The sequence below is a fragment of the Balaenoptera ricei genome, chromosome 10, assembly GCF_028023285.1.
Source record: "Balaenoptera ricei isolate mBalRic1 chromosome 10, mBalRic1.hap2, whole genome shotgun sequence".
NCBI classification, from domain to species: Eukaryota; Metazoa; Chordata; class Mammalia; order Artiodactyla; family Balaenopteridae; genus Balaenoptera; species Balaenoptera ricei.
Window position 1 is genome coordinate 42,028,743 of NC_082648.1, and position 14,189 is coordinate 42,042,931.

At 48.3% G+C, this 14,189-nt stretch overlaps 1 protein-coding gene across 1 annotated transcript in view; it reads right to left on the reverse strand.

Moving 5' to 3' along the window:
• Positions 1 to 14,189, reverse strand: part of FAM186B (family with sequence similarity 186 member B) — a 24,568-nt gene continuing 10,379 nt past the window's right edge. Inside the window, exons 3-8 of the mRNA XM_059937355.1 lie at positions 10,578 to 10,760; positions 6,789 to 8,442; positions 6,115 to 6,307; positions 3,863 to 4,041; positions 2,970 to 3,155; positions 1 to 123 (exon numbers count right to left, since the gene is read on the reverse strand). Of these exons, the coding sequence (XP_059793338.1) occupies positions 84 to 123; positions 2,970 to 3,155; positions 3,863 to 4,041; positions 6,115 to 6,307; positions 6,789 to 8,442; positions 10,578 to 10,760 (2,435 nt within the window). The 3' untranslated portion in view covers positions 1 to 83. The remainder of the gene's footprint in view (positions 124 to 2,969; positions 3,156 to 3,862; positions 4,042 to 6,114; positions 6,308 to 6,788; positions 8,443 to 10,577; positions 10,761 to 14,189) is intronic.

Sequence of the window (14,189 nt, forward strand, 5' to 3'; positions counted from 1 at the left end):
GGGATTGTCTCGATCCTTCTGGCTTTTTAGGGTTCCGGGGAAGGACTCGTTTGACTTTCTACAAACAAACTCAGCTGACTCCTCTAGGTGTCCTGGCCTTCCTTCCTTTGGGTCACTGAGGCACTGAAACAGTTAATACAGTTACTGGTTGGGGAGCAGCTGAAACAAGGCCCTGAGATGTGAGTACCCACCCAGCCCACCCGAGAGCTTCCCTGGTGGTCTCTGGGAGACCAGTCCAGGGCTGGGCCCAGACTGACCCCGATGTGGAACTGCTTAACACAACATTTCTGCCACATCCCAGGGGCTCTGCTTCTTTTCTTGTGAATCTTCCTCCCGTTTCACGTTACAGAATACTCCCTCTTCCCTCCCCTCACTCTTTCCTGCTCCTTCCTACCCATCCACGTTTCTTCCTCTCCACCCCCATCTTGGTTCCTTCCCAGAAACCAAGTTATAAGCTCTCTCTTCTGTCGGCACCACGTCGGAAGTCTGTGAATCCATGCTCACTGCATCTCAGCACACACATGTGAACCACTGTGTACTTTGTGCAGAAATAGGCTCTGAGCAAGGGAGGGCAGGGCAGTTAGAGTCGAGGTTAAGATACTTCTCTAACTGCAGACAGCGCTTGGTGTGTACAGGCACATAGCTATCTTACCTGTCGGACAGAGAGCCCAGGGGAGACACTTGTAAGACAAAGCAGAAAAAGATCTTGGAGAAGGGCGTCAGCTGGTTTTTGAAGGACATGGTCCCAAATCACAGAGGGAAGATTAATAGCCCTTCCCCACATGCTGAGAGGACACCCCAGCGGGCGTTTGATGAGACAGGTTGCCAATGCCAGGCAGACCAGGAGAATGGGACAGTCGGTGCGAGGCTGGCCCTAGTTATGAAACTAGCTGGTGCTGTGAACTGGACATGGCCAGGGGAGCTGGTGAGGTCAGCAGGATCATGAAGAGGTGAGTGACCTGGACCCACACAACAGGTGGACCTGCAGATTTGAGGTGGGCCAGGGGTAGGCGGCCAAAGAGAGGGTGCACTTTTGGGAGTGGAAGCAGTGTGTCTCCAGAGGTGCACACGCACGGAGAATGCAAAAAGAAAGCAGCACGACCACCACCCTAGGGCAGCAGTAGCCTGGGCAGCGGCAGATTCTCATGCCACAGTAGCAAGATCCCAAGACAATGCAGGCAGCACCCACACTAAAATCTCGAGGACCAGCTTGACACACAGGTAGGTGGTGCCAACCTGGCATGTGGATAAAGAAGACAGAAGCAGCAGGGCTTGGTCTCTACACCTGGTAGTGTGATAAACTGAAAAAACTTGTGTAGAGTTTGAAAAAGGGGAAGAAAATTGTATTCACCTAAATTCCCCTGGAAAGGAGAAACTGTCTTTGCTGGGAACAATATTTTGATTAGTGTTTAAGTCTGAAGCTGAGATTCCAGTGGCGGCCTGGGTGTAGGTGGAACAGCTCTGCATGAGAGATGGGAAAGAGTTTTTGAATTTTGCATGTTAAACCAAAGAGAGAGGGGAAGAAAGGAGGCTGCTCTTTGGTACTGTTCACTGTGAATCCCTTTCCCTATCACCCTGCTAAATTTTCAGAAAGTTACCAAGATCATGAAATGCTTGGGGTCAAGTGGAGTGTGTATACTTGACATTTATGTGCACATAGTCACGTGCGCGGGGTTGGTGCCTCAGGTTGAAACAGATGCCGAGCAGAGCCCAGGCACTGGCAGGGATGCAGAGGGAGAGAAGGAGCTCAGAGAGGAGAGATACCACTATGGGGGTGCTAGAGTCAGGGGCAAGTTTAGCCAAATCTCAGCAGGGTGCGGCCCCAGTTGATTTCTGGGTTACTAAACTCTGCCAGAGTTGTTTTGGTTATTCTCAGTTCTGTTTGCTGTATCCAAATCAACTAATAACAACAAGAACAACACACACACACACACACACACGGGGGAACGCTTCAGGAACTGAAAACCTGGTATCTATGTACTAGGTGGGCTATAATGTTGATGTCCAGCTGGGACTCTCAGGCCCACTTCAGAGCGGAACCAGAGCCAAGGACCAGCCTCCTTTGATGCTGCCAGGCCACCCTGTCTTCCCTAAGTTCCTGTCGAGAGGATGGGGGCAGCACCAGCATTTTGCAGCCTTGGTTCTGGTTAGGTCTACACTGGCAGGCATCAGTGCCCTCTCCCTGTCAAAGATATTATTGATTGATTGATTGATTGATTGATTGATTGCTGGATCTTAGTTCCCCAACCAGGGATCCAACCTGGGCCCTGGCGGTGAAAGCACCGAATCCTAACCACTTGACTGCCAGGGAATTCCCATCCCTGTCAAAGATCTTTAACTGGGGCAGGGCCAGGGCCACAAGAGGCAGCTGGGGTTAGTAATCTAGAAAGGCTCCTTGAAAGAGCCTTGAGTCTTCAATATTGACATCTTCAAGCCAAGGGAGGCAGAGTTGAACCTTCCTAACCAGAAAAGTCCCTTGTTGGCCCATTGAGTCCTGCCCACCTCCCCTCAGCTGCTCTTCCCAGGGGCAGTTATAGAAGGCAATAAGGAAATGACAATGCCAAAGACGGGCCCAGTTTATCCTGGGAGTTTTGGTCTCTCTTATCTCTCCATACCTGCACCTGGCTCTCCTTGACAATAACCCCCAGGCCTAGGGCAAGAAACACCTCTTGAGCAATTCATGTGCAGCCCAGGAAGCAAGTGGGAAGGAAGGACTTCTGTCATGATCTTCTGAGATGCCGTGTGGAGTCCTTTGAGAGAACTAGAATGGTGCTGGCGTGGGGACCCAAGCTCATGGCCAATGAGGCAGGTAAGCATCTCTCTGTCTGATGTGGTACAGTAAATGAGGTCATTATTGTTTGGAAAGATAGCTGTTGGGCGGTTGGACACAGGAAGTGTGTACTCTGGCCCCTGCCCTTGGTGGGCAGATCTCCCTGAATCCAGATTAACCGTCCAGCCTTGCATCTTACCGGGCCTTGAGGGACCTCAAGCTTTTGTGGTAGGAGGAATGCACATCCAATGCCAACAGCCGGGGAATATCTGGGTACCCCCCTAGCTGGTCCCAGGACAGGCTGGTGGGGGTCTTCTTTTCTACTGGGTGACTGGAGGAGGCCACATCAGTCTTCCAGATGGCCTCCAGCTGGTTCCCCTGTTGGCTGAGGTGTGAAGGTTGAAAGTGTAAGAAGAGATGAGGAGGTAGACTTACAGAAAGGGAGAGACTGGGAAGCAACAAGCTCTGCAGGGTTTTCTTTCCTTCTCAAATAGTTGTCACTGCCTTCCTCGCCACATCTCTTCCCTTCCCAACTCTAAATCTCACCTCCTTGGGTCTCCTCTAGCTGAGGAACTACTGGAAGAGGCTGCCGAGACAGCCCCTGTTCCTCCAGGCACATGCCCTGGGCCTGAAGCCCTGAACTGGCCACACTAGGGGGGTGTGGATGTGGCTCTTCTTGGCTGCCCAGAGACTCGTGGTGTCTCTCTTTGAGCCCAGGGGTCACATGGTGGGAAGGATCAGGTTGATTTATATGGATGGACCAGTGGCAGGTGCCAGACCAATGCTCAGGGTAGAAATGGTTGTAAGTTCTCAGCTGTGGGTCCCAGGAGTCTTTCAGTTGCATAGTTTGAAACATACTTGGTCAGGCTGTGCCGTGAAGCCCACACACCACATACACACATACCCCCATCTGGGCCAATGGCCAGAGCTGGGCGGGCAGCTAAGAAGCCAGGTTCCTTGCAACTCATGGGGTGAGCTTTGCCTGTCTGTACCTTCACTGAGCTGCCAGCACCCCCGCCCCAAGTCTGGTCACCCCTGCTCCCTGCCTCCCTCATCCACCTAGCCAGCTGCCCCCGGCTTCCGTGCACCTACTGGGCCATCCGCAGGGGCACACATTGCTGGTGCTTGGTCATAAAGAGTTCCAGGTGTCGCTTGCATGAGGGGCTGCTGGAATGGATGTGCCGCAGTAAGGATGAAGGAGGCTTGCTTTTCCTTGACTTTGGGGAGGTGACCACAGGGTTGTTCAGGTTAATGTTCCACTCCTGCTGGAGCTAAGAGGAACCAGCAGAGAGGCATCAGGGAGACAGGAATTCATCCTCTCTCTAGTGCCAGAGGAGGCGTTGCCTGACTTGGGGCAGAGCAGAAAGGGTGAGGCCCAGGGAATGCCTCCAATTAGATAAGCCTGGGACCTCAGGGTATTGCATTTCCCAGAAATTCCTTGAATTGTTCTTTGCTGGTTTAGCTCCTGTTTTCTCCTTTGTTGTGGAGAATCTGGACAATGGGCAAAACAGCAAGGAAAAAACTAAAGGAAACCAGAGCAGCTGGAACTGTGAGAGACTCATGTTACGGGGCCAGGTTGTGTCAGGAATGCTCTCCGTGTCTTGTCATTCAGCCTCTGCCCTGGCCCTGGGGAAGGAGCTGGAGGAACCCTCACAGCCACCTAAAGAATTATTATATATATGGTCCCTTTCCTTCTCAACCTCAAAACCAATTTAGCAAGTCAAGACACCTACAGGAGGTGATAAGGACTAATATAAGGTGATAGGAAACTGAATTGGGAGATATCCCCATGGCCAAGGCTCTTCCAACTGCCTGATGCCGGCACTTAACACTGAATCCCTCAGGACACTGCTTCCCCCAGACTCTGGCCATGGCTGCTCAGGACTCAGGGGGTTAACCTCCTGGCCCAACCCTAGAGGAGATCTCAGCAGATTCTGAGTCACTGCTGTGGGATTCTCCAATCCCTCCAAGCCATCAGCTAGCCTCCTGTGGACCATGTCAGCACTCGCTGCTTTTCTGACCCTGGTAGCAGGGGAAAGAGTAGAGGAAACTGAAGGCAGACCTTAGAGAATAAAAATAGGTCAAACCCAATGGATTAAGACTCTGCATGACTTTGGACTCTCAACAGCAACACCAAAACCTAGAAGGCAATGAATGAGCAGTGCCTTCAAAATTGTGAGGGAAAATGAATTCTAACCTAGACTTCTGTATCCAGGCAAACTGCCAATTAAGAGTCAAGGGTAGGGGGACTTTCCTGGTGGTGCAGTGGTTAAGAATCCGCCTGCTGGGCTTCCCTGGTGGCGCAGTGGTTGAGAATCTGCCTGCCAATACAGGGGACACGGGCTCGAGCCCTGGTCTGGGAGGATCCCACATGCCGCAGAGCAACTAGGCCCATGAGCCACAACTACTGAGCCTGCGCGTCTGGAGCCTGTGCTCCACAACAAGAGAGGCCGCAATAGTGAGAGGCCCGCGCACCACAATGAAGAGCGGCCCCTGCTTGCCGCAACTAGAGAAAGCCCTTGCACAGAAACGAAGACCCAACGCAGCCAAAAATAAATAGATTTAAATTACGCTATTAAAAAAAGAGAAAAAAAAAAAGAATCCACCTGCCAATGCAGGAGACACAGGTTCAAGCCCTGGTCTGGGAAGATCCCACATGCTGCAGAGCAACTAAGCCCATGCACCACAACTACTGAAGCCCACGTGCCTAGAGCCCGTGCTCCATAACAAGAGAAGCCACCGCAATGAGAAGCCCGCGCACCGCGACGAAGAGCAGTCCCCGCTCGCTGCTACTAGAGAAAGCCCGTGCACAGCAACGAAGACCCAATGCAGCCAAAAAAAAAAGTTCTACCTCGTAACAACAAAAACAAAGCACATTAAAAAAAAAAAAAAAGAGAGAGAAAGTAGGGGAGCTGTCCCCAGAGAGAAGCAAACGGAGTCGCAAGCACGAGGGTGAAGAAGACAGCTGTGACCAAGCCTAGAGAGCAACCAGATCAGACAAGAGCAGGACAGGGAGACCCACAGGGGAGGGAGAATCTGAGCACAGAGTCGGGACTGCAGGCTCCAACTACCTCCCCTCCAGAAGAAGTTTTCTTGTCCAGCTCCTTTAGAGGGTCCCTCCCTCTCTTGCTCTCCCCATATATGGAGATTGGAAAACTGGCCTTCCTTACACTCAGGCTGTCTCCTGCCTTCCCCTCTTCCTGGTTCAGAGGCTTTAATCTGCTCTCTTATTTCCCAACTGCTCCCCCGCACCCAGGTACACCCCACAGCCCCATGGCTCCACCCTGGCCCCATCCCTGCTGGCTGTGCTGACCCCTGAGAAGGTCGCCGGGTGGGAGGCCCACCTTGGGGAACATGGTCACCATGCTGCTCAGGCACTCTCGGCGCTTCTCCTCCAGGTCCTTCTGCTTGTCTGTCCAGGCCTGCAGCTGGAGGTTCTGCAGGCGGTCGATGTTTTCCAGGAAGAGGTAGAGGTTCTGGTCCTTGTAGGCAGCCCCAGCTTCTCGCACAACTTGTACATGGTTGATCACTTCTTGTCTGGGAAGAGAGGAAGTGATTTAGTGGGTGAAGGAGCCTCCTCCTGCCCCCAACTCTCTGTTAACCGAGATGACTCTGTGTCTGTGAGAGCTGGGGAAAACAGGGAGCAGAGAAGCAGGAGGTGGTGTCAGGTGAGGAGGCTCGGGCTGGGCTGGAAACAGGAATAGAAAGTAAGGCAAATGGGGGAGCATAGGTGGGTTACGGACAGGGCAGTAGGAAGACAGGAAGAAAGGCTTACAGGAAAGCTCACTAGAGGGAGAGCAGTGTGTAAGTGCTTGACCTCCCACACCTTCAGGGCTGCCCAAGGCTCCGAGGTCAGGTGTCCTTCGCAGGTACCCTCCCTCAGGGGGACCTTGTCCAGGCCTGGGGTGATTCTCCCCATCCCACTTGCCCCATGCTCCTCCTTTCTCACTGGGTTCTGGCTCTGCCCATATATTGCAGCGGTGTGGGTGGGTGCCAGTGGGTGCCAGGGAGGACCTACCGGAGGCTCCGGAAATGTCTGTAGAGGATGTACTTATGGCACAGGCACCACAGCTTGAGCGCGTTCGGCTCCATGGCGGTGGTGGTGAGCTCCCGCACCTTGTTGCGCAGGTGGTGGGGCAGCCCCAGCTGATCCTCCTCAGTCAGGAGCTGCAGGTTCTTCCTCTGGGCCTCCACGTCCACGTGGTATACCTTCCCCTTCAGAGTTACTGGGGATATATGCAAAGGGGGCTGGGTCACCTTTCGGAGGGATGGCCCCGTGACAGGAAGGGAGGCCGTCTTCTTGGGCTTCATGGGAACACAGCGGGCCCGTGGTTTCTGAGTAAACTTGGCTGAACTCATGGTCCTCTGGTTTCTGGGGGCAGGCTGCTGGGTCTTAGGGGACCTGGGCAAGTGTGGCCTCCTGCCTTGGTGAGCAGATTGGGCCCGGCTTGGGGGAGGTGCCAGTGATGCCTCCTCCAAGTCCCTCCATCGACTGGTGGGCATGAAGCCCATTCTCTCCACGTCCTCTCCTGTCTGCTCCGGCCCCCTCCACGGGCCCCCGTGCTCCTGGTCCGATCTCTGCTGCCGCCCCCTTGCTGCCTCCCCCTGCTGCCACTGCCGCTGCTTCTCCCGCTCCAGCAGGGCCCACTTCTCTTGCCACTGCAGCCACATCTCCTCCTCCTCCAGCCACTGCTGCCTTCGCCTCTCCCAGCTGAGTTCCTCTTCCCAGTGCTCTGGCTTGCTCTCCAAGGCCACCTTCCTAGAGCTCTCTGGGGACAGCTGCTTCTGAAAATGGGACTTCATCTGGAGTCCTTCCTTCTCCTGGGTCACTTCCTGGAAGAAGTCCTTCTGGTCTTTGACTTTGTGGCCTGGGCTTTCTGCTGACGGTCTTTCCCATTTCTTAGGAAACTTGTGATCCATGGAGGATGGCAACACAGGCTGAAGATTTTCAGTGTCCTTGCTGCTGTACACATCTGCAATCCTTGAATGCACGGTCATGGTGGAAAGTGGTTGACATGTGGAAGGCCTAGCACTACTATCCCAGGCCATGGCCAGGGGACTTGGGGAGAGTGGTGAAAACTGCTCCTCCTTCTTGGGTTCCTGTTGGGTTTCCTCTATGACTGTTTCCTTCTCTGGGAGGGCCTCTTTCGTGGCAGGGGCTGGGGAGTCAACCAAGATCTTGACTGAGTATTCTGCCTGACTTCTAGCAGATTGAGCCTTCTTCAGCTGGAACTCTAAGGCATGCTTCATCAGGAGAAGGTCATGGTACTTTCCCCCTAGAATTTCTACCTGCTTTAGTAGGGCATCTCTCTTACTCTTGAGGACTTGGAGGGACTTCTGGAAGTACAGCCTCTGGCTGCTGAGTTCTTTGGTCATCTCTATTTTCAGGTGCCTGTATTTGGCCTCCAGGCTTCTGTTCTCCTTGTGCTGGAGCATCAAGGCCTTGTTGAGGTTCTCGACCACAGCAGACATGTACCTGATGGCCCGAACCTCCCCCTGGTTGAACATCGTGGAGTCCAGGAGTTCCTGCAGCATGGACTTCACCTCGGAGACCCTAATGCAGGTAGTGTGCTTGTCCTGGAGCATCTGTTCTGGGCTCAGTGGCTGAGGGCAGGATATCACTTTTTGTGGGCTTTGTTCCCGCCAGCCCTGCCAGAAGGTGCGTTTGGACACTAGGAGAGGTGGAGAGAACAAAGGCAATAAACTCGCATGGATCCAAGAATTATACTGATTCTCCACACCCTGCTTGGCCAAATTCCTATCCAACCTTCTTAGGGCTTCGGCAATAAGGAGCTGGGGCATTATATGAGGCCAGGGGAGATACTGTCAGGAGAGATCTCTGCTGGGCTCAGAGCTTGCTCAGAGCTTACTTGTCAGGGTCTGTCAGCTCCACAGCACCTGCAGGACCCAGAGGGGTCTGGACCTATTCAATCCAGTTCAACCCAATTCAACACACTCCTGATCCTCCATATTTCCCTGGAGTAGAGTGATTTTTCTTATCATGCTACTTCCCAGTCTCAATATCTCTGTTTGGCTACCTATTGCCAACTATCTAAATTCTGGAAGCCCATCTGGCACTTAGACTCTAGATCACCTGAGAAGTTGTATTTCCCTTTCCTGTTACCACTGGACTGTGTTTGTAGAGAATTTATCACATGGTCCTGCAACGGTTCACATTCTTTTATAATGACTAATGTCTTTTTCCATTTTGGGGCTCATGAACTCCTTTGATACTTTGATGAAAGCAGGAAAATGTACATAAACACCGATTGTGCACTTTGTGTTCAAACCCATTCATATGCAGACTTCAGCTCCTCAGGGATAGGCCATGGTCATAGTTGTATCCCCTTGGATCTACCATGTGTAGAGCTGCTGGAGTGATTATCTTGGAGCATCCATTCATTTCTCATTCAGTGAACATCACTGGCAGACAAAACACTGGCTAACTTTGGAAGAGGGGCTAAAGGAAATATGGAAATTAAATGACACTGAAATCAAGCTAGCATTTAGCTAATACTGTCAGAGAGGCCATATGCTCTAACGGTTCAGAGCATGGATTCTAGAGTCAGATAACTCTGGCTTGAATCCCATCCTTACCACTTGCTTTAGGCAAGTTTCCTAACTTCTCAGCACCTCTATTTCTGAAAAATGGGGATAATCATAGCATTTACTTCATGGGACGTAAGTAGATTATGCATGTTTAGTACCAAGCACTGTACCAGGCACCTAGAAAGTGCTCAATAACTAATCCCTAAAAAAATGAGTAAGACACAGCCTTTGCCCTCCAGAAACTTATAACCTAGCAAGGAAATAAATCAAGTAAACAAATAACTATATTTCAAGACATAATATGACAAGGATAGTAGGAGAGATTGTCTCCTTCTCCTCCACCTTTCCTTGCTTCCTCCCTCCCCCAGCTATCGACCTTGCTTGACTGGTAAGGAACCTGGCCATGAAATCAATGGTAAAATGATAATGTTAGCTCTTGTTTATTAAGCCCTGAGTGTGTGTTCTAAGCACGGTGCCAGATGCCTCACACCACGTGAAACCCTGTAAAGTAGGCAATGTTCTCCTCACTTTGCATATGAGGAAAGTGAGGTTCAGAGAGATGAAGTAGCTTGCCCAAAGTCACACAGCTAGAAATTGGGATTCAAACTCAGGTTTGTCTGACTCCGAAGCCCATACTCTTGAGTAAGATTAAGAAGCCAGAAAACCTATGCGTGGGGCCTAGGTTTGCCACAGGCTTTCCTTGTGGATCCTTCTCTTCTCTGAGCTTCAATGTTCTCATCTACAAAATGTGGCAGTTAGATAATCTCGGGCCCCTTCTAGTGCTGACAGGAGTAATATTTCAAGGGTGAGCCATGTTGTTGACTGGCTACTTCTGGAGTAGCCACAATCGAGAAGGTTCTAGAAGGGCCTCCAGCTGAGTCTCACCAGACTGCTTGGCTCTGTATCTGGGTTTGGTTTAAGGAAAGGATGTTTCTCTAGCTCTAGCTATAAACTCCACCCTTTCTGACCTTCCAGCCTTGTTCCCCAGAACCTGCATGAGGCCGCAGCTCCAGGGAGCACCAACGAGGACCTGTCTCCACATCACACCTTCCTTCAGCCCTGAGGGACAGCCCAGAACTGCTCACTTCTCAGCTTGGGTCCACCATCCCAACCTCTTACCACTGACCATCCATCTCAGCTAAAGCTTTTGTTATGGAGGAGAATCAGAAAGACTCCCATAGACCCTGGCGCGTGACTTCTTTCCTTGAGATGGCATCCACCCCACCCAGCTCCCCTGCCAGGTGCTCCTGGAACCTACTTTGTGCCCCTTTTCTTTGTCCTTCAATGAGAGTGGAGCAGAGGGAAATGAGAGACTCGATGCCTCCTTTGGTGGCGATGAGGGAGAGAGGTAACACCTTCTCCATCACCTCGATCCATTCATCCAGGGCTTCCTCTTCCTCCTCACTCTTCCTGTTCCTGATCTCATAGGTCAGACTGTCACCTGGAGAGAGAGTGGGAGATGCAGGCTGAGAATAGTATGTCCTCTAGGGAGCCCCAAATAGCCCTACAGCACAGGGGTTACACCCGCAGTCTTTGAGGATGGATTGGTTTAATCTCTTATTAGCTGTATGATGTTGAGCAAGTCACTTATTCCCCTGAGTCTTAGTATCCTTGCCAGAAAAGGGTTGGGTATGGATTAAATGAGATAATGCAAGTGAAATGATTAACATGAGACCTGCCATGTAGAAAGTATGCATAGACATAGAACAGCACTGTTGTACTACAAGGCCAGGAATGTGCCTATCTTGTTATTGCTCTATCCTCATTGCCTAGTCCGATATCTGGACAATTAAATGAATTAACTGCAGTCAACAGCCCTGCTTAGTTCTTGGGGGCAGCTGAAGGACCACTGAACCGAGAGCTCCTCAGGGGCAGGGCAGTGTGAGTAGGGGTAGGGCATATCCCTATACCATCTTCCTCCAACACTGCAGCATCCACCATACCTCACACCAGACTGAGGTCTCCTGATCGGATAACTCTGATCTTAATGGGGGTAGCATCTGGCTCCAGGGCTGCATGCAGCTGGTCCACACCCAAATGGCTATACCAGTTGCTTACAGCTGGCATCAGTGCTGTTTGGCTCAGTATCCATTCAGTACTTTGAATATCAACCTTGAGTCCCTCTATAAAATAGCTAGTGTGCTCCACAAAAAAACAATTAGAACTAATAAACAAATTCAATAAAGTTACAGGATCCAAAATCAACACATAAAAGTCAGTTGCATTTCAACACACTAACAATTAACTATCCAAAAAAGAAATAAAGAAAACAATCCCATTTACAATAGCATCAAAACAATAAAATACTTAGGAATAAATTTAACAAGGGAGGTGAAGGATCTCTACAGTGAAAACCATAAGACATTAATGAAAGAAATTAAAGAAGACACATGTAAACGGAAAGATAACCCATGTTCATGGATCAGAAGAATTAATATTGTTAAAATGTCTATACTACCCAAAGTCATCCATAGATTCAGTGCAATCCCTATCAAAATCTCAATGGCATTTTCCACAGAACTAGGAAGAACAATCCTGAAATTCATACAGAACCACAAAAGACCTCAAATAGCCAAAGCATTCTCGAGAAAGAAAAACAAAGCTGGAGGCATCACACTACCTGATTTTAAGCTATATTACAAAGCTATAGTAAACAAAACACTATGGCACTGGCATATAAATGGACACATAGATAAATGGGCCAGAATCAAGAGCTCAGAAATAAACCCATGCATATACAGTCAGCTAATATTTGACAAGGGAGCCAAGAACACTCAATAAGGAAAGGATAATCTCTTCAATAAGTGGTGCTGGTAAACCTGTACATTTACATGCAAAAAAATGAAATTGGACTCCTATCTTACACCACTCACAAAAATTAACTCTAAATTAATTAAAAACTTAAATACAAGCCCAGAAACCATAAAACTCCTAAAAGAAAACATAGGGGAAAAGCTTCTTGATATTGGTCTTGGCAATGACTTTTTTTGGATATGACACCAAAAGCAAAGGCAACAAAAGCAAAAATAAATAAGTGGAACTACATCAAATTAAAAAGTTTCTGCACAGTAAAAGAAATGATCATCAAAGTGAAAAGCCTCAACCTACAGAATGGGAGAAAATACATGCAAACCATGTATTTAATAAGGAGTTAATATCCAAAATCTATAAGGAACTCACACAACTTAATAGCAAAAAAAAAAATCCGATTAAAAAATGGGCAAAGGATATGAATAGACATTTTTCTAAAGAAGATATACAAATGGCCAACAGGTATATGAAAAGGTGTTCAACATCACTAATCATCAGGGAAATGCAAATCAAAGCCACAACGAGATAGTACCTCAGACCTGTTAGGATGGCTATTATGTATAAAAGACGAGATAACAAGCAATGGTGAGGACCTGAAGAAAAGGGGACCCTTGTGCACTGTTGGTGGGAATGTAAATTGGTATAACCATTTTGGAAACCAGTATGGAGGTTCCTCAAAAAATTAAAAATAGAATTACCATATAGTCCAGCAATCCCACTTCTGGGTATATATCCATACGAAACAAAATCACTGTCTCCAAGAGATTTCTGCATGCCCATGTTCACTGAAGCATTATTTACAACAGTCAAGACATGGAAACAACCTAAGTGTCAGTCAGTGGATGAATGGATAGAGAAAATGTAGTATATATAATGAAATACAGATAGTCCCCAACTTATGATGGTTCAACTTATGATTTATTGACTTTACAATGATGCGAAAGTGATACACATTCAGTAGAAGTCATACTTTGAATTTTGAATTTTGATCTTTTCCCACGCTAGTGATACGTGGTACAATACCCTCTCATGACGCTAGGCAGTAACAGCAAGCTACAGCTCTAAGTGGCCACAAAATCACAGGGGTAAACAACGGATACACTTACAACCATCTGTATGCATACAGCCATTCTGTTTTTCACTTTCAGTATAGTCGTCAATAAATTACATGAGATATTAAACACTTTATTATTAAATAGGCTTTGTGTTAGATGATCTTGCCCAACTGTAGGCTAATGCAAGTGTTCTGAACACATTTAAGGTAGGCTAGGCTAAGCTGTGATGTTTGGTAGGTTAGGTGTATTAAACACATTTTCAATTTACGGTATTTTCAACTTATGATAGGGTTATTGGGACATAACCCCATCATAAGCTAAGGAAGATCTATATTATTAAGTCATAACACAGAAGGAAATCCTGCCATTTGCAACAACATGAATGGACCTTGAGGGTATTACACTAAGTGAAATAAGTCAGACAGAGAAAGAAAGACAAATACCATACGATCTCACTTATATGTGGAATCTTAAAAAAGTTGAACTCACAGAAACAGAGAGTAAATTGGTCGTTATCAGAGGCTGGGAGGTGAGAGAAATGGGGAGATGTTGGTCAAAGGGTACAAACTTTCAATTATAAGATGAATAAGTTCTGGAGATCTAATGTACAGCATGGTGACTACAGTTAGTAACACTGTATTGTATACAGGCATACCTCATTTTATCGCGCTTTGCTTTATTGTTGTTTGCAAATACTGCATTTTTTAAAAATTGAAAGTTTGTGCAAACCCTGCACTGTCAGATGATGCTTAGCACTTTTTAGCGATAAAGTATATTTAATGTACATTGTTTTCTTAGACATAATGCTATTGCACACTTAATAGACTACAGTAGAGTATAAACATAACTTTTACATGTACTGGGAAGCCAAAATATTCACATGATTCACTTTGTTATGATATCCACTTTATTGTGGTGGTCTAGAACTGAACCTGCAATATCCAAGGTATACCTATATTTGAAATTTGCTAAAAGAGTAGATCTTAAATATTCTCACCACACAC